Source organism: Zychaea mexicana (genome assembly GCF_025766255.1).
Source record: "Zychaea mexicana strain RSA 1403 chromosome Unknown BDB00scaffold_70, whole genome shotgun sequence".
NCBI lineage: Eukaryota > Fungi > Mucoromycota > Mucoromycetes > Mucorales > Lichtheimiaceae > Zychaea > Zychaea mexicana.
Genome location: NW_026516733.1, coordinates 222,623 through 242,939, shown reverse-complemented (window position 1 = coordinate 242,939; position 20,317 = coordinate 222,623). Strand labels below are relative to the sequence as shown.

General features: G+C 43.4%; 5 protein-coding genes across 5 annotated transcripts; 4 read left to right on the top strand and 1 right to left on the bottom strand.

The window, feature by feature from the left end:
- Positions 1 to 451: 451 nt before the first annotated feature.
- Positions 452 to 2,074, top strand: BDB00DRAFT_875288 (uncharacterized protein; the record flags this gene model as incomplete). The annotated part of the gene is made up of 2 exons (XM_053127329.1): positions 452 to 576; positions 1,858 to 2,074. 2 exons carry the CDS (start codon positions 452 to 454, stop codon positions 2,072 to 2,074), a joined length of 342 nt encoding a protein of 113 aa, XP_052976820.1.
- A 5,451-nt stretch (positions 2,075 to 7,525) lies between these two features.
- BDB00DRAFT_837650 (uncharacterized protein) lies at positions 7,526 to 8,042 on the top strand. The gene has a single exon (XM_053124571.1). It carries the CDS (start codon positions 7,675 to 7,677, stop codon positions 8,008 to 8,010), a length of 336 nt encoding a protein of 111 aa, XP_052976819.1. The 5' UTR covers positions 7,526 to 7,674; the 3' UTR covers positions 8,011 to 8,042.
- A 2,912-nt stretch (positions 8,043 to 10,954) lies between these two features.
- On the top strand, positions 10,955 to 12,883 carry BDB00DRAFT_837647 (uncharacterized protein). The gene is made up of 5 exons (XM_053124570.1): positions 10,955 to 11,238; positions 11,573 to 11,669; positions 11,753 to 11,812; positions 11,974 to 12,214; positions 12,416 to 12,883. The coding sequence occupies exons 1-5, from the start codon at positions 11,085 to 11,087 to the stop codon at positions 12,659 to 12,661; spliced, it is 798 nt and encodes a 265-aa protein (XP_052976818.1). The 5' UTR covers positions 10,955 to 11,084; the 3' UTR covers positions 12,662 to 12,883.
- Positions 12,884 to 13,345: 462 nt separating this feature from the next.
- On the top strand, positions 13,346 to 14,020 carry BDB00DRAFT_768714 (protein-tyrosine phosphatase-like protein; the record flags this gene model as incomplete). Its single annotated transcript, XM_053119759.1, has 1 exon — positions 13,346 to 14,020. A coding segment is annotated over one exon (675 nt), but the record flags the coding sequence as incomplete, so codon positions are not given.
- A 1,330-nt stretch (positions 14,021 to 15,350) lies between these two features.
- On the bottom strand, positions 15,351 to 19,085 carry BDB00DRAFT_790297 (uncharacterized protein; the record flags this gene model as incomplete). Its single annotated transcript, XM_053120948.1, has 12 exons — positions 15,351 to 15,434; positions 15,602 to 15,737; positions 15,853 to 15,898; positions 16,006 to 16,065; positions 16,127 to 16,324; positions 16,408 to 16,641; positions 16,743 to 16,814; positions 16,893 to 17,984; positions 18,066 to 18,231; positions 18,362 to 18,409; positions 18,563 to 18,898; positions 18,975 to 19,085. 12 exons carry the CDS (start codon positions 19,083 to 19,085, stop codon positions 15,351 to 15,353), a joined length of 2,583 nt encoding a protein of 860 aa, XP_052976816.1.
- Positions 19,086 to 20,317: the final 1,232 nt, after the last annotated feature.

The window sequence follows — 20,317 nt, the reverse complement described above, 5'->3', positions numbered from 1 at the left end:
ATCTTATAAGATGGATCGCGGCGCCCTGCCTACCCTCCCCATTGCTGGGAGACCCTGCACTTTAGTCTGGGCAACAGAACCTATCATAAAAACAGAAGAAAGTGTAGTAACAATCATCCCCTCACTCGCTCTTCCGCAGCACCAGTACACACACAGTCATTTCCACCCTCTCTCCTTCTCGAAAGCCAACATACGTACCACACGCCAACAGACCCGCACTCAAGCGACGATCACCGAGATATCAATGAAGAGAGAGAGAGAGAATAGTTGATCGTGTGAGCGTGCAAGCATCGAACGATGATACACGTCCACACGCTCGACTCCAGGCCAAGATCCCACCCTACAGCTCACTACAGGTAAAGCCTCCTAGGGGTGTCTCTCATTGGTTCAGTTCCAAAGCACTAGGGAGCTTCCAAGAACCAAAACTTGCAAGATCGCACGGTCAAATGGCATGATCCCACTGTCAAGCGGCGATATCCCACGGTCGAGCGACGTCCCACACGTAGGCGGCGACATCCCGTCAGTCAAAGACCGCACGATCAAAGAAAGTCTGATCCGAGCCTTATGGCTCAAAGAGTACGAAATCCGAGGATTTACGTTCTTGAAAAACTGCCCCTTTTAACAATCTGCCGTACGGAGAAAGTAATGACAATGGAGTAACCAGTAAGCCAGTTGAAAAGAGTTAAGACAAGGAGCCGGTTTATATTGTTGCTGTGCAGTCTGTGAACCTTGCAGAGAAAAAGTAAGAGCAATTAAGCATCATGAAAGTTGAATCCTTTAACAAAGTGTGAAGTACTTACTGGGTGATTTGAATGATTCAAAATGAAACGCGTTCACCACGTCGAACTCAACGCCTGAAAGAACGCGCTTTTCTTCTAACATAAAACATAGAATGACGCGGAATCAGAGAGCAGATAAAGAATAAAGAAGTCATAGAGATTAGACCCACGAGAAGAAGATGGTTTTGGAATTGCCTCTGAACATCGTGAACTTCAAGCTGGTGTCAAATGGTAGAGTGGTCTGTAGGAGAAAGAAAGGCTGTGCGCAGTCGTCGGAGGGCTGTCGGCATGGTTAAAGATTTGACGGAGTCTCAGAAGCTGATTTGCTCTAGCCTCGACGCTGCCATAGTCTATTGGAAAGAATGAGCATATCAGAGCGTCTTCTACAGGTCACTGCCTCACAGTGCTTGAAATATACAGCTGGGTGTTACCTGTGCTTTTGATGTGTTGCCAATAAGCCATAGCACTCACCCAGCAGAAACGTATTTTGTACCATGATGCGATCAGCGACGTAGTTGATTTGTATTTGTGGCCTTCAGAAAAAGATTTCATCATCGGCCATATATACACACGGCGGCACAGGAACATAACGCACCTCTAAGAACAGAGAAGGGCAGACATAATCAGAAGGCTATACTTAGAGTATACAATGTCACCAAAGTCACTCACTCACCATTCATCTTATAGATGGATCGCGGCCCCTGCCCTACCCTCCCATTGCTGGGAGACCCTGCACTTTAGTCTGGGCAACAGAACCTATCATAAAAACAGAAGAAAGTGAAGTAACAATCATCCCCTCACTCGCTCTTCCGCAGCACCAGTACACAGTCATTTCCACCCTCTCTCCCTTCTCGAAAGCCAACATACGTACCACACGCCAACAGACCCGCACTCAAGCGACGATCACCGAGATATCAATGAAGAGAGAGAGAGAGAATAGTTGATCGTGTGAGCGTGCAAGCATCGAACGATGATACACGTCCACACGCTCGACTCCAGGCCAAGATCCCACCCTACAGCTCACTACAGGTAAAGCCTCCTAGGGGTGTCTCTCATTGGTTCAGTTCCAAAGCACTAGGGAGCTTCCAAGAACCAAAACTTGCAAGATCGCACGGTCAAATGGCATGATCCCACTGTCAAGCGGCGATATCCCACGGTCGAGCGACGTCCCACACGTAGGCGGCGACATCCCGTCAGTCAAAGACCGCACGATCAAAGAAAGTCTGATCCGAGCCTTATGGCTCAAAGAGTACGAAATCCGAGGATTCACGTTCTTGAAAAACTGCCCCTTTTAACAATCTGCCGTACGGAGAAAGTAATGACAATGGAGTAACCAGTAAGCCAGTTGAAAAGAGTTAAGACAAGGAGCCGGTTTATATTGTTGCTGTGCAGTCTGTGAACCTTGCAGAGAAAAAGTAAGAGCAATTAAGCATCATGAAAGTTGAATCCTTTAACAAAGTGTGAAGTACTTACTGGGTGATTTGAATGATTCAAAATGAAACGCGTTCACCACGTCGAACTCAACGCCTGAAAGAACGCGCTTTTCTTCTAACATAAAACATAGAATGACGCGGAATCAGAGAGCAGATAAAGAATAAAGAAGTCATAGAGATTAGACCCACGAGAAGAAGATGGTTTTGGGAATTGCCTTCTGAACATCGTGAACTTCAAGCTGGTGTCAAATGGTAGAGTGGTCTGTAGGAGAAAGAAAGGCTGTGCGCAGTCGTCGGAGGGCTGTCGGCATGGTTAAAGATTTGACGGAGTCTCAGAAGCTGATTTGCTCTAGCCTCGACGCTGCCATAGTCTATTGGAAAGAATGAGCATATCAGAGCGTCTTCTACAGGTCACTGCCTCACAGTGCTTGAAATATACAGCTGGGTGTTACCTGTGCTTTTGATGTGTTGCCAATAAGCCATAGAACTAATCACAGCAGAATGTATTTTGTGTCATGACGCGATCAGCTACGTAGTTGATTTGTATTATTATGGAACGATTAAAAAAGACGACCTGCTTTCGTTGCCAGACTTACAAAAAAATGAACCATAATGGGCTGTTTAAGGACCAGGACTTCTTTCTGGTTTCAACTCTTTATACATCACCTCACCTGGGTGCGTGGTAAAACGCCTCGTTTGATTTATTAATGTGATCCCTGGTTGACTTTGTCCAAGGCAGCCCTTTGGGCAAAGAACGAGACGAGAGCCGAGCCCTAGATCATCATTATGATAGGTTTTTTTATGAAAGGAAGGCGTGTACAATCGCAAGTTTTTAAATCTCAAAAAGTTACTATGTGCACCATATACTGCTGTGAGATAATGCTGCTACTTTTCAGATGTATGTATAGTAGCATTTATCGATGAATATGCTTACCAAACATATCATGCTATTTCTTTTATCATCTTGCCGGGTTGCTTAAAATTGACTTGCTAAGCATTCATTTCGACAGACAGATATTCAATAACTTCCTTACTGGGGAGCTTCGTATTGGCCAACTGAATACTGTAGTTTCCGAGACTTTTGTGAATTTAGACGAAACAGTAGTAGTAATGGTTGCGGCCCTTCATCCGATAAAATCGTTGCTTCTCATTATATATTTTCGTCATGCAGGAAGCATTAATGATTGAGGTTGACTTATTGAGCGGAAAAAGTCTTGGATTTGTAACAAACTATCGAAGACGTTTTTCCAGTACCATGTAGCTTTTTTCTGCGAAATAGCTAATCGATTGTTAAATAACAACTATATGAGTGATTCCAAGATTATAATCAACTTTTTTCGGTCGTGTTCTCCTGAAGAGTAAGAGCCAAAAATCAACTATTATAGCTTGAGTCACCTTGTGCCACAAAAGGTCAACCTTTTCCGCTGAGGACAGCCAGTTGCCATATCCATAAGTATTTCAAATACGCTCAGTGCAGCAGGCAACACAAAGTTCATATCCTCGAGTGTAGAGAAAAAAGAATCCAAATGAAAACCAAGAGAGAAATCTTGTTTTCGTTGGCGCAGTATAGCAACAGAATGGTGTCCACTGATTTGTGATATATACTACGTTAACTGTACAGGTTAGTTATGTCATCGAATGCTTGCCTGTTGTGTTCACATATAATGCTATGTCATTAAGGTCTGCTACTGTACATCTACTTACAGTGTTCATCGATGTTATTATCGTACAAAAGCTGGTTTTCATCTTCATTCACGGTACGTACGCTCTCGTGAGCCTTTTCTTGTTGCTTCGTAGCACTTTAAGCCGCTCGCTTCGCTCATATTTTTTGCTACGGGTCGCACGGTGCGTGAAGAGACACAGTGGTGGATGTAGCAATCTTATCTTCAAATAGGTCTTTCATTTGCGTGACGTTCCCTCCCGCGGACCCTCACTTGCCGTGACATCTTAAATTCCGCTTCACTCGTTAGCAACTCGTTTGCAAGAGCGCTTTTTGCAAGCTACAATGGTATGGTTGCTATAGGAATATATAATGTTTAGTATGTCTGATGAGAATATGTGTGATTTATGTTAACGGGTTCTCAGGGCGGTTGGCTCCTTTGAGTAATAAATGAGGTACATAGTGACTCATTCTCTCAATCATATAACTGTCACGTGTAGCAAAGATTTGTAGTTATCAATTTGGTTCCACCACGTTTATTGCATCATCTTTGTCTCCTACGTAAAACTACGATGTCAATTACTTCTTTCTCTTTTGCCTTTTCTCTTGCTATAATGATTATATACCAGCTGATGCTCTAAAAATTCTGTAGATTTGTACAGCTACGGTAAATACAAGAGAGAATAATACTACAAATATATTTCTTTGTTTATACTGTATTGTGCTCGAGTACTACGTTTGTACTGTACAAGTGAATTTTGTAGCGAAAACTACACTTACAGTTGATAACGACATAGTCCAATACGAAAAGTATATAGACGAAAAGATAGTACGCTGAGATCTGATAATCGAAAACGTTATCACCTAGGTCGCACAAACTTAAACAAACTTAAAAAATGAAAAGTTGTCAGTCCGTTTCAAGAGATAAAGAGAGGTTATAGGTATCATTGCTTGCTCTTGCTCAAGAATAACGGGTGCTTATTACTTTAGCAATTGACGGTTATTGCTTTACTTAAACCACTCTGGAAGTCGAAGTGATCGTGGTAAGGTTAAAAAGCATGTATTAAGTACGCCTGGATATTAATTCGTTCACCAAAAAAGTTTAGTTAAATGATGCTCACAGTGTAAGCTAATCAATATATGCACCCTTGTTTTAAAAATTATGAGCATCTTTTCTTAAGGATTTGTGTTCGTCTTTATATAAATTTAAAAAGTGTTTGTAGCATGTTATTTTGATGGGTGGGTGCTAGTTAGATAAAGTTGTTACATCTGTAAAACCAAAAAATTTCATTTCTTAGTCGCTATATACAGTAGTGGACCGTCAGGTATTCTACGTGTCCTAGTCAATACAGTATTTGTGCTTGTCTAATGTCGTAGATACGTGCAGATCTGATCAAGAGAATCTATCCAGAGATCAGGGCTGCCACATACGCTTACTTGACATGCTATCATTGATACATCCGATGTAGTATGTGTTGCTACTATGACTTGGAGTCCCTATGGCTTCCTTGAAATGAGTATGACAAAGGGATGCCTATGTGTTCTCTAGAAAGAATTTGATAACACCCACTTATACAGATATGTAAAGTGCCAGCCACATTACCTATTTTATTGTGTGCGCAAAAGTCATGTATGACTTATCGAAATATTGTCAAGCTATACAGTCAGTTATTGCTTGTGCACTGCATCTGGCAGAGGAAAGCTATGTGCAATAGTGCTTTCTGGTAGGTATCATGCTATTTCCAGTAACTGTACTGTAATTATGTGTGCTCTACCACGCTCTCGATCCATCTTTTCTTTTTATTCGTATCGCTCACATTATAAATGATGTTATCTCTCTCTCACTGCCACAAACAAAGAAACAACACATAGCCCCAGCTTACGTTATATATACTCTCTTACACAAAAATTGGTAGGAGGAGCATAAGAAACGAACCATGCATAGGAAAGCACATCTAGAAGCATAAAAGTACAGTTGGTGGTAACTGTATTTTGCGGGTATTCTCCCGAACTATTGGTTCTGATAAGATAAACAACAATACGTAAATTTAGTCGATCTATAGTCGATCACAAGAAGTAGCCATGAGCTCTCGTTGTCACTTTAAAAATTACAAAGCCAATGACAGCATGTGTGAACAGAGTGTGTGTAACACAAACGAGCTTGACATTTTGGTGCTAGCCTTGCGCTACGCGGGAAAGCATGCATGATAGTAACCGTCAAGATTCCCGTGAGTAGAAAAACGTCCCCAGGATCGCCACTGCGGTAATAACAAGTAACAGCGAACGTATTAAAAGAGGTGTGTGTAGTTATAAAGCATCACCATTGCAGCAGCAGCAGGCCGAACATCAACAGCAGAAACAGAAAGATAGCGGTTCCATCGTGCGGCGTCAGCTCGACCGCGCTTTTAACGCGTATGTGGAAGGACGCGATCACCTTCTCACTGCTGACAGCGTTGAAGAGAACTCTGCTGCTCTCAGCCTGGACGTCGAGAATACTGTAATACAGTGCCTTGTACAACGTATTCAAGAAGCAGTAGAGCAACCTTACAGGCAACTTACATAATCTGCACAAGCACGCAACATCATCCAAACGATAAGACGAGCACTGCATCTCTTGGTCTGACCATCCCTGGCTTCCAATATCTTTTACATGCCGAGAAGCGGGCATTCAAACGCGTGTGTAGGAATTAAGTCTGCCGCTTGGATCACCGATTGCCAGTGCAGATCTCCCTTAAGACAATGCCACACATTAGCGAATTGAATGAAGTGTTTTCGCAGGAAGAGCTATCATGAACCCGGGTGCTCATTTGTTATACTGCACAGTTCATAGCTGGTAGCCGCAGTCGCAAGAACTGCATGGGAGGCAGCCATCTTTGACTGTTCCGTATGCTTTCATGCGCCCGTTTTGGATAGCCTAGACCTTGTGTAACTTTAGTGTCGAGTAAAAGAAAAAACGCGTCTTTTTATACTTTAACAAGTCGAGACACTCCATGAGAGCCATGTAGAAAGACGAGACTAATGTGTACGTGTAGCCTGGCGTGTGCACATTGCAAGGGGGAATGTCAGGTTGATTGCAATCCCAATGACTCGGGAGATGGCAGACCCATTGTCCAGTGTGCTTGTCGGTGTAACCTGACATTGCCTACATGGACAGGTGACCCTATCAACTTTCTTTTTTCCTTTTTGGATGGGGTGGGTGGGTCAGTTGAACAATTCTTTTTTTTCTCGAAATGGAAGATTTCCAGCCCTGTGACTTTGACCAATTAATTCACCACGAAACGCTCCAATCACGCGAATCAAAATGTCAACGACGCGTGAAGGAGAACGCATACCGTGTTTCCATTTTCATATTGCCATTGAGTCTACATTCAAAGCTAGGTTAACCTAAGCAAGCCCGGCAGAAGCTGCCTTGAGCTGGTTACTGTGCTCGCCTTTTTCTTTACACTGCAAGGAGTTGTATCTGCTTTGCATATGGTAGGGCGTTGACTGCATCAGTTCACATCATGTCGCGCTTCCCATAATCGGGTTTGAGAGGTCAATATTCATTAAATCGCGATGAGAATGTAGAAAACAAGTTGACACCGCTTGAAATGTAATTTTGACGATTTACACATGGCACACGCGTGCGCAGTAAAAACAAATGGACAATCATATTGGTTTTCGCTCAGCACAAGGCTGGAAAGATTTATTAAGTGTTTTTATAAAAGTATATTTCAAAGTTATAGAAAAGAAAGAAAGAGAGAGAGAGAAGGAGAGGGAGAGAAGGAGGGAGAGAGTGGTTTGCACTGCTCACATCTACGCGATGTTGCCCAACCACGCACTTACCCGCTCCATCTTCTCCTCCTGGGAGACATGCTTTTGTTGTTGTTCGTCGTCGTCGTCGTCGTCTTCGTGCTGCTCCTGGTCAGCAGCAGAGTCAACATCAACTTCAATGATGATGGTACTGTTGCTGCTGTCATCGCTGTCATCGCTGTGGTGGTGGCCGTCGTGGCCTCGATTGCGGCGCGGGCGGGGCTTGTCCTTGATAGCTGTGGTCACTTTGGTAACGCGACCTCCACGGGTGGTTTTGATCTTGGTGATCAGTGAAGTGATGAACTTACTTCCAGTTATCTTGTTTACGACCTTCATGCTTGCGTGAAAACCAGTGGAGAAGTAAAGCGGAAAGAGAGGGGAGGAGCAGAGTTTTAGTTGGGAAGGAACAGAATTTATAACTTTTTTATTCTCAGAGTAACACAAGGACAGAACTCATGCACACTGCTCCAATCATCCCCACACGCTTCATCACACGCTCTTGGTCTCTTTCGACTTTAGACCTTGGATGTCTCTGTCTTCTTGTCCATATCTCTTTCTATCTATCCCAGATACGTATGGCCAAACGAAAGTTAACCCACCGTCACCTACAACTTATGCACACGTCGTTGGTTACACACACTCTCACAAGGCACTACTAGCAAGCTTATATAATGTAGTCCGGTGAAAGCCATGCTTTAGCAAGTAGAATAAAGACACTTCATGAGAGCCACGTAGAAGGACAAGACTAGTGTGTACGTGTAGCCAGGAGTGTGCACATTGCAAAGGGGAATGTCAGGTTGGTCGCCATTCCTTGGGGAGATGGCAGACCCATTGTTCGACGTGTCCAGTGTGCTTGTCGGTGTAACCTGGCATGGTCTGGATTGACAGGTGACCCCTGTCAACCCTTGAGTCAGTTGATCATCATAATAAAGTTTTACTTCCTTGGAAGTAAATTTTGCTCTCTTTTTACGCGATTTTCACTTGAAGTCCTCTGAAAAATAAAAGTAGTAACCAAGATCTCGTGCGCCAAAGAATTCGTCAGCACAATCATGATAGAAATAACGACGAGCTGTGCTGGGCGGATCAAGAAGGTGACCGTTGCAGCAAAGAGCAAGCGACAGCCGCGCAACAGCAGCCATGGAACTACCAACAATGACAACAACAACAGGGGTGAGCAGCAAATAGCAAGCTGATCTTACCCAGCAAGAGCTCCCGCGCCACAGTGCTGAACCCTTTGATGTAGATGCTTGGCTCGAGGAAGTCTTTGGCATTCAGCCGTAATGACTTTGTTTTCTCTTTTTCCGTAAACAGTCTTCTTCCTCTTCTTCTTCTTCTTTTTCTTGATAAAGTATATCATAGATGACCAAAAGTAGGTGATTTGCACTGTGTGTTGTTGTAATGGTGTGCTCAACCCTAGCCGGTAGCGATTAATACTTTTAGTGTTAACCTTGTGCTAAGCCTTCCGTATAAGCTTGCATAATCTGTTTAAGTGAAGTCAATTTAGCAAACGACGCACATACATGTAGTAGGATTTTATTTAATTGACAAAACACATGTAAGAAAATGTAGGAGTCATAACAATTATATGCAGCCGCGCATAATTTCATTTACGACAACATTTTCGATCTTGTACCTGTGTATTTGATTTCTTCCAATACTACTAGTTCAGTTTTTGAGAGACTTATTTAGAAGCATGACTCTCACTGATCGCATGAGACAGTCGAGGGGCTACACAGTATACACTAGGATAGAAGAACATTGACACTGAAAACTCCACAGCTCTGTGCTGCTGTAGTGAAAGAACTCCACATTAATTCATCAGCGAGGTACTTTTCTGATCAGACGTATACACGTGTTAATCAACGCTTCAAAAAATGTTGACTTTTGGGTATCATATCGACTGCGCAATGAACTGATGTACTCTGGCTGCTCATCTTTTCACTGGCGCCTTATCATACTAAGATGACGAACAAGAGATCCCATTTTGCTGCTTTTTATAACAGAAGGTTGAGTTAAACCAGAATTAGAGGATGAATGTCAGCCTTCTTGTTCCTAGTGAATTGAATATCGCTTGAGAGGTCTTTTTGAGCTACAAGTGGTGAGTGCAAAAGTGTAAAAGGGGAAAAGGGAAGAGAAGAAGCAGCGCCTGTCAAGATTGGATGTCTTTCTTGTTGCGCTTTTTCGAGTGACCCAACAGAAGAGAGGCAGACCAGCCATTGTCAAAGCTCCTCTTTATATAATTATCATCTACCAGCAAGCACGGAGATGTTTAATAAGATTTATGGCATAGGAAAACAACTACTGATATCGGTGGAGGAATGCTATGACTGCAGTAGAATTATCAACAACTTGAAACTAGATAGGGAACATGTCATCGTGGCTCAAGTTATGAATGATGAATCTGGATCCGTAGAGGAGCCAATATGGAAGCAGATTGTCACTCGGTGCCACATTATTTCCGTGATAAGCATGTTTTGCTACATGTTTTCTAACTAAATGTTAGGAGAAGCATATATAAGATGTCGCGTTTCATGACTTTCTTTATATGGATCTTGAAGAATGGTCATAAGGGAAGCCATATGATCTACATCTACACTCTCAAAAGGACGATCGTCAACTTGGCTGCGTGTGATACAAAGTGTGTTGTGCGTGTCACTTTTTTCTCTTATCAGTGCGATTTGCAATAGTTTGTGCGGAGGTGCTCGATGTTTTCCTAGCTGGTGGGACCTGTCAAACATGGATGCCTCGACAAGCTGTTGGATGTACCGTGCATAGCATTTCCTGTCATATGTTCACAACCCGCAGCACTAATTATCAGTACTGTCCCCCCTCTCAATATACTTAAAGTGAAAAAAAATTCACTTACCGTTCTTTTGCTCTTTTATCTGGTTTAAGTTATAGATTTTAGATAACCAGAGTGGCAACCCGCCTAGAAACTCAGAAGCTTCATTGTTGTTTGCAGGTATGGATCATGTCATTACTGCTAATATGCAAGTTACTATAAAAGGGTCTCTTTAAATATTCATCAAACTCAAAGTCAACAATTGGTCCACAAGGTATCTGAGATACATATAGCTCAAGTCAGTGATCCGGCAGGGTTGACTACGTACTACTTGGGTCTTCAAGCAAGACTTATCAATGGAGAAAGTAAGCAAAGTGAGTGTGGTCGGCAATACGGCTATAGCGGAGACGGTGGCGGCACAACAATTTACCTGGAAGAGTCGTGAATATTAGTACGGTGGTTGGGGGTGGATGGATAATTAGACTTGAGTGGGGGGAGAGAGAGGGGGAGGAGAGTCTAAATTCCAGCAAGTAGTTCGTCATAGAAACCGTCCCTTTTTTTTGCGATAATCCATCCATCCATCCGCCTAATAACGAGGCCATCCATCGCAAAGAATCAGTTTCAAAGGTCGTATAGTCATGTCCAACGCCACGTTCTCCAAGAACCTCTTCGATATCCTCGGCGACGATAACGAGGTCCGTCAGCCTGCTGCTGCTCCCGCCAAGGAGCAAAAGAAGGTCGATGAACCCAAGGCTAACGGCGAGAAGCGCGCTAACGGCAAGGCCAACGGTGGTAATTATTATTATTTTTTTATTTGCCAACAACAACAACGCAATCAACTCGACTACGAATCGAACGAAAAGCAAAATATAAGCAACATGGGTGTCTATGTGTTGGAAAGGAAAGGGATTGGCCAGGGCCCCAGCAACATTGGGAAAAATAAGCAATTGAGGGAAAATTCTCAATTTTCTCGCTTGTTCGTTTCTTTTCGGTCCCTCTGCTCTCGAACTCCCAATATAACCCACACCACCACCATGTTGCTATATTTTTACATTATGGTGCCAGCAATGAAAGAAATTGGAAAACCCAACTGACGTACGCCCTTTTGTTTACTTTTTTAATTTAGCCCCTCGTGGTGGTGCCCGTGGTGGTCGCCGTGGTGGTCGCCAGCAGAACGGCCGTCGTGGTCGTGAGTTCGACCGCCACAGCGGTACCGGTATTGTGTGAGTTGACCAAAATGAGAAAAAAACGCCTCGATATATGTGTTCAACAGAAAGACTTATTGATGTGCTACGGTTTACATTAGCGACAACGACAAGAAGGAAAACCAAGGTTGGGGCCACCCCGAAAAGGCTGAAGCCGAAGCGTAAGTGTTTTAGTACCGAATTTGAAAGAAACGAGTGTGGTGGGGGGGGGGGGCAACGAGACACACGGATATGACAGCCGAGGGAAAGAGAGAGAGACGCACACACAAGTTCAAGATGTTAAAGAGTCGTTTGCTAAAAACTGCACATTCAAAAAAACTAGTGCCCAGGACTCTGTTTCCCCCAAGGATCCCGCTGGTGCTGAAGAGCAGGCTGCTGAGGCTGCTGAGCCTGAGGAAGTCACCAAGACTCTGGAAGAGTACTTGGCCGAGAAGGCTAACAAGTCCTTGAAGGTCGTCCTTCCCGAGGCCCGCAAGGCCAACGAGGGTACTGAGGGTGATTCCAAGTGGGAAAACGCCGTTGCCTTTGTCAAGGAGGATGAGCCTGATTTCTACGTCAACAAGGTAAGAAAGAAGTCCAGTGTGGATCGAGAGAGTGTGTGAGAGGATCAGACAAGGCCAGAGAGGATGGACAGCGCTACCCATCCAAAGGGAATAAGTGGGTCTGGCTGGCTGTAGGACTCTGGTTTTCGCATTGGATTGGAGGCAGTCCAATGAATTGGTGGACTAAGCTATTGTGTTTGTTTTCTATGCATGGTTGTATAGGATGCCAAGCCCGTCAAGAAGACTGAGAAGCAGCAGCGCAAGGACAAGGTCGTTGTTGAGATCGAGCAGCGCTTCCAGGAGAAGCCCCGTGGTGGTTTCCGTGGCGGTGAGCGTCGTGGTGGTGGCGAACGTCGTGGTGGCGAGCGCCGTGGTCGTGGCAACGGTCGTCGTGGCCGTCAGTCTGCTGCCCCCGCTGTCAACATCCAGGATGATGCTGCCTTCCCATCCTTGGGTGCCACCGCTTAAATCAAACAAAATAAGCTTTTTGTTGTAGTAGTACATCTCACTCACTCACTCTCTATATGTTAAAGCCATTCTTCTATGAACCGTGTGCTGATAATGTAAAAACGACCCTTGACTGGACATCCTCATTGTTATAAAAATAAAAACTTGTCATTTCATTTCTCTCATAATGGTTGTTGTAATGGTATATTGAGCAACGAGGACTACAAGAAAAATGAAGAAAAGAAGGGAGGCTGTGATATGTCCACGAAAAAATGTATCAAATGGATTTTGTCTGGTTGGTAAGTTAGTAAAAAGTGACACATATATGATGGTGGTATTAATAGCACTAATAGGTGGATAAGTAAAAGGGGCTAAGCTGTGAATATTACCAGTAAGTAGTAGTGCTACGTAGCAGTAAGTTAGCTGGTATAATATGTATTTGTCGTTCATGCACTTCATTTGCAGCAATTCCCCAAAAGACAAAGAGAGATAATGAAGAGCATTTAACTCATCCCAACCCCCTTTCCAGAACCTCCTTGAGCAAGTCTTGTATGCACAGTATATATATAAAGCCTGCCCTTTTTACCTCTCCTCCTTGCAAATCCCCCCTTCTTTTTCGCATTATATCGTGTGAACAAACCACGTCCATCGAACATATTTGTCTTCCTCTCTTTCTCTTCTTTCCAACCCACCCTTATTTTTTGCATGGTTACTCTACAACGACCTACTACCGCCATCAAGACCAACAGCACTACTCTCGCTGACAAACGCAAGAATCACAAAAATCTTTCGTTGAACTTGACATCCCGCCGTATCCAGCCTCCAGCTACAACGACACCAGCAGCAGCGACACCAGCAGCAATACGCAAAGCAGCATGCGACAATGACGACAATCCACCTTCACAAGAACCACAGCATTTGACACACTATGAGCAAGGACCAGCCCAAATCCTACCCAACCTCTTTTTGGGCGCCTGTCACACCGCTCAGAACAGCGCCGTGCTCGAGCGCCACGATATCTCGTGTATCATAAATGTTGCTCACGAAATCAACAGTCCAGCCCCAAGCGTGTCTTCTTACCACCACTTTAAATGGACACATTCACAAAACAACCTGGCTCGCCGTGAATTCCAACGTGCCATTCGCATTCTTGAGAACGCTCATCGATCCAACGTGAATGTTCTTGTACACTGTCAATCGGGTGTTGAACGGTCTGCTTCTTTAGTCATTGCCTATATTCTCTACTTGTCTCGTAACAACCCGCTGTCGTCAGTGGTTACCAAACAAATGTCACTTTCCGAGGCATATGACTTTGTGCGTATCCGTGCACCAGCTATCAAACCCAACATGGAACTCATGTATCAGTTGAACGAGTTTGAATTAATAATGTTTCCAAAAACGGCAGCAGTCAGCAGAGCGCGCTCCAGGTCAGTGCATCATCAGCAGCAGCAGCATCATCATCATCATTATACCAACAACAGCAACAACCATCTTCAACATCATCATCGCCAATACCCCACCTCTACAATTGCCACAAGCCCAAAACAACAACAACAGCAACAGCATTATCATCATCGATTAAGACGACGTGCAGCAAGTTCTGCCTCATCTTCATCAGCTGCGCCGCCGCCTCCTTCTCATCCTCAACATCTGCAGTATCTTCGCCGTAATAACAACAATAATAACAGCAACTTAAATTGCAACACATCCATCAAGGAGCACCAACACCAACGCCAGCAATTAGCGTTACCATCGCCCGTTCTTGCTACAATCCCTCTTACTCCTGGTCCTTGTACTGCTGCTGCCACAACTACTACTGCTACTACTACTACTACGACCACCGCTGGTGCTCCTCGAACCCCTTCCTTCTCCTCTTCTTCTTGCTCTTCGAAAGTTGTCATTACTACTAAGCCTGCCCCTGTTTTCCCTGGCGACGAAGTGCATATCGTGCTGATCGTCATTGTTGCTATTTCTTATATTGTTATGGTGACCCGCCATAGCAGCAACACCATCAACGATAATAATAGTACTGCTGATGCTATCACTTCTGCTGCTAGGATAGCTGGTGAACAGTATAATCGTCTTCTTCCACAACAGCAGCAGCAACAACAACAACAACGTAAAGCCATCCCTAAACCCATAGCAACAACAGCATCAAGTGGTGGTGGTGGTCGCACTTTAGAACGTCGAGCTTCATGGATAGGGGAACCACCCTCTACACCGTTTAGTCCGTTGTTTTTACATAGACTTTTTCCTATTTACTAAATAGTAACATAATAATTGTTGTTCCTTTCCGCTTTACATACACAAAACAAAGTAAAAATAATGGCAATAAACGAAAAGCTTATATAAACATGGAACAAAAAATTCTCGCTGTCCACAATACTACGTATCATATATATAATCCACAGAGTGAGAGAAATAGAGTATATGCGTGTGTGTTTGTGTATATATGCTTTTTTAAACACCACGACATAGTAGTAGTTGTAGTAGTAATAAACATTAATAGTAATAGTAGTAATAATGCAACAAGGGTTAAGATGCGTCCGGAGAAGGGCATCGTGCTGTTACAAAAACATGGTCCAATAGTTCCTTGGCTGTTGGTCGTTCTTCATGTTTTCTATAAAACCAATATGTATTTCAATATTAGCAAATGGGATTATCCTCCCAAACAGATCCCACAAACACACTGCCCACTTTGCATAATACTTTACAGTTTAAAGGTGCATCTTAAGAAATCGCGCGCATCCTCGCTAATATTATCTGGAATGCTGGGAGCTGTGTAGCTGCCGATCTATTACATTATAACGAAAGCGAAAACCCCGCAAAGAAGATTAGAATCCCTGGGCCAAGTCCCCTTTCTCACCCTCTAACCCTCTGCGTGTGTCCTCCTTCTTCCTCTCCTCCCCGGCCCCCTGTTGCCTTGATTATTGGTTTCCCCATAATCTTTAAAACTCATACCTTGAAAATAGCTTGCATTTGCGAGAATTCAGGGAATGGATGGTCACCAGTGAACATCTCCACCACCATACAGCCTAGTGACCAGATATCAGCTTTACGGGTATAATGTGTTTGTTTAACAACTTCGGGTGCCATCCTGTTATATAACAACATGAAGAATCATGTCATGTTAGTGTTCTCTTTTTCGTAATACCGCGCAGCAACTATATGCTCTTGGGAGAAGCTTGTGTAATACTTGCCAGAATATAGACCCTTGCAGACTCGGTCTGTGAGGAGCTGACGACACTTGCATTATATCTATAACAAAACGAACCATTTTTGTTGTTTTTATTAAGTGCATCAATATTTTTTTTTGTTTTTGGGTTGTACACTTTTTTTTCTTGGGGGGGAATGGTGTAATTTACCTTCTTCCACTTTTTTCGAAATACCAAAATCACTTATTTTTACACCTCCCTTATTATCCACTATGATAGGGAGTTGGTTATTAGAAGCGGATTACAAAATCATAAAGTCCTTGTTCCTTACCTAGCACATTGGCGCCTTTAATATCTCTGTGTACAATATCTTTGCCATGAAGATAATTCAATCCCTTTAGTATCTGTCGAACGAAACTCTTGACAAGTGGTTCCTGGAATGCACCATAACTAGCCAATAGTCCAGCTACCGATCCACCTGGTACATATTCAAGGAAAATACTGAAATGGGCAGGATCCGTTTGCGACCCTAAAACAAAAATTGCAAGTAAATTTAGTGAATATATACATACATAAATTACATGCGATCCCTCATATGAATGATGGCTTTACCGAGATATTGCACGATATTCTCGTGTTGTAGATCTTTTAATAATTCAATCTCACGTTGCAGTGCTACCACCATTGACTTTTTCCGTTCTTCAGTGGCAGAATTCTCTACCGGCAATTCGACTTGCTTCACCGCCATCAGTTCACCACTTAGCGGATTCAGTCCCAAATAAACATCGCCAAATGTTCCTCGACCGATAAGTGACCCCTTCATCCAAGCAACAGGAGACTCATTCGCTAATATAGATTGGTTAGGAGGAAAAAGTAGTGCATATTATTAAGCATAGAGTTATTCGTCGTGTACGGATAATTAGCGATTATGAACTTCATCAACTTACATATAGTCGGTTGTACTTTGGTAGGTGTTGGTGGCTCGGCCTGAATGGTGAAATTGGGTTGCTTTGTGGTTTCTTTGATGAAAAAAATTGGTTAATTTCCTCAATCCACTTTCATTTGATTAGCATTGTTACGTTTGATCAAATATTTACCATTTTCAGGAGGTGTTGTGGGTGGTGCAGCAAGTGGTGCAGCTTGTGCAGGTGGTGGTTGTAGATCCTGTTTGCCAGATAGATGTAATAAACTAGATGACCGATTTTGGATTTGATAGGTGTTGGTATTATTTGTTGAAGTTGTTGCTGGTACCGAGGTTAGTTGTTGTTGCTGCTGGCTCGAAGCTTCCGTGTTATTGTTGTTGTTGGTGTCAGATAAACTGCTATCATAAGAAACCACACTTTCATTGCCACCTACGACGGGCATTGTTGGGGCATCCGCATAATCATCATCACTTTCAGCTGCTGTCACCGTGGAAGAAGCTTTCTCGTAGCTTTCTTCTTTAGCTTTATCATCACTATCAATGTCCTTACTGTTGTCGTGTTCGTCGTCGTCGTCATCATCATCATCACGATGTCCGTCATCACTTCCATCGTCACCATCCTCGTCCTCCTCTTCCAAAAATTTACCGAGATCAACACCAAGCACAGAGACAAGTTCTGGAAGCACACTGTTTCTGAACCCTGCCGTGCCTTCATGATGTCGTCCAGCAGACGAACTTCGTGTCATTGAGAGTCGTTTTGCATTGATACCGGCAGTTTCCAACACTTCTCGTTTATGGTTGGGGAAGAACGATGGCAAGTTCGACGAAATGACTTCAGACGGCGGCCGTTCGCCAAAGAATCGACGAACTCTGGCTTGTGGACGAAGCGATAAACGTGGATCTTCCATGACTGACAAGTGATTGCCATTGCTACGAATACTGCTACTACTACAGTTGGTATTATGAATGGGTGATCCTCCACCTGTAATTATATCCAACGTCATTTGTTTATCGGGGAAGCCATTCGCAGATGATGATGATGAGGGTGTTGCTGTTGAGAACGTGGACGGGGCAATTGTGGATGATGCTGTGATGGGCGAGTTAATGGTATAAGCATTGGGATGTTGTTTGTATGTCGTTGTTCCTTTTCGTTTGAACTCTTCGTGGGTGGGATATTGGTGTCGTTTTCGCAGAATTAGCCGTTCTTTTTCAGGGCGATCTGCTGATCTGCAAATCTCGATCATTTCAGCGTCGGATAGAGCTCGGGCTATTTCAACGAGTCAAGATAGTGTAGGGTGTGAGTATAGTAAACTGGGGACAAATTTCCAAGTTAACCCAAAAACTTTACCTTCACCGTTGGTGCTTGATCCGACAAATATACAGTATTTATCAGCGTTGTTTTCGTCTATTCCGAATTTATGCAGAACCTTGGCCATGATTGCTTTTGCATCTGTAGCATTATGCACGTTCACGATGCGCGTCTGCCCTTCTTCGCCAAAAACTTTGACGCACGTCTATACACCCCCAATCATAGTAGGTACTTAATGTCAGCATGTGTATGAAGATCAACGCTCCTCCCACAATGTAAAAAAAATACATCCTCATGTACGGATGGAAATAATGTAAATTCACCTCTCTTATTACCTGCTTGACGCGTTCCATCGACATGATCCCCTTTTCCAACGACTGTCGCTAAACAACGTGTTTCCAGAAATCAGTTAATTTCTGGACTGTGTTCGCATTTACGATACTATCCCAATGATAGACACAAGTACACCCTTGTGTGCACGCATATGTGCCCCTTTCTGTGTCTCTGCCTCTCTCTCACAAAACAAATCCAACTACCTTTTGTACAGCCTTTGGACTCGGAGGTACGGGCGGTGGTTCCTGGCCATTTGCTGCAGATCGCAATGATTTCTTAGAGTCGGATCGACCCAAGAAACGAGAGAACGAATTGGATCGATTAAGCAAGCTTTTAGATTCGGCCGATTTGGAAGTCTTTTCTGGATGTGGCGTTGTAACATTGAATCCTTCGTGTTTTCCGTGGCTTCCGCCGCCGCCGCCACCGTCCAAATGAAACCCCCAAGAAGAACCCCCTAACGTGTGTGAACTCGCAACTGATGTACTAGACTGATTGTGTAAAAGGTAATCGGATCGTTGCTGATCGGTATGGTTTGCATTCTGGTGAAAGATAAAGGCGATTTAGCTTTTTAATATCGTCTGTCTCCAAGTTTTACAAACCCTCCCTTTGCCTTACGTTTACTCGTGCTGCTCTCGCTGCTGTTGCTGCTGAAGCATAACACTCTTGTCGTAATGACTTGACAGCAACTAACAGTTTAACTCGTTCACCAACCGTTTTAATATCCATTGCTTTCAGCGCTTCATTATCGAGATCCAACAATACTGCTCCTGTGATATTGTGTTCTATGATGGTGATAAACGAAACAGAATTAGTTTTAAAAGAACCATGAATGGTAAAAAAGTGTTCATGTGGGCTGCGTTCAGGTCCCTTTTCAAACTACTGCTTTTTGTTCTTATGAAACAACTTTTTACCGATAAACTTGCTCCTGTAACGACTAAAATTATGATGTGTCAACCATTCTGCAACCTTGTTTTCCAGCCAAGCATGGACTTCTTCGAGACTGTGTGATTGTTTCCTTGCAACATTGTCGAAATGTGTTGGTGTGGTAGGTGAGTTGCTATGGAAAATATGGAGTGGCGCTTGGGATGTCATGACAGCGAGTAAATATAAGGTTGCTACGAAATTAATAGGGAGACGGAATTGGTGACTTTTTGGGAGTTTGAGAGGTAAAATGGATATATACACAGAAACACGCACACCAAACTTAGAGCGAAAGCAAAAAGAGAGAGGGAGAAGGTGGGTCGGGTGGTTTGGGCGAAAGGGTATCCAACTTTAGCGCCATTTTCTGGGGACGGCCCTTCTTTGCTTGCTTATTATATAATATCTGTTTTGGGGATTGTTCTGGATCCAATGAAAGCGTCGAGTTCTTCTCTCTTCCAGGAGCACATAAGCATTGTTTTGTTTCCGTTAAGAAAACGCGCATCACCATATGCACCATATTTTGTTCTCAGTCAAAGCAACGTAAAAAAGCGTGTTCTCTTAATTACATCTCGCGAACTACTTGGTTTCAGGGATTTTGGTATGTAGCTTCTTTTGGATTTCAGTTAGCGGATTACTAATACTATGATTTTACTACTATTACTGCTACTACAGCTTATTAGATAGTAAAAGGAGCAACAACGCCGTCCAATCCTATCTCTCTGGTTTTCCGGTGAAGCTTTTGGCACTTGCCCATATACCTTTTTCTTGATAGCCTGTCAATTCATTTAAATAATACATAAAGCTTGTTACTATAAAGAAAACAAACACCAGGATGTTTGCATATATTTGATATGATAGGGTTTCCGCTGTGCTGTAGGTGTTGCAACAGTTGCTGATATTGTATGTAAACGTGTGTCAGGTTATTATAAGCTTCTGTACATAAAAAAAGAACAACAGGTTCTATTCATGAAACCCCCATCATTGATATTTGGGCGCTCCATGGTTTACGTGCATGCTGGGACCCAATTTACATACGG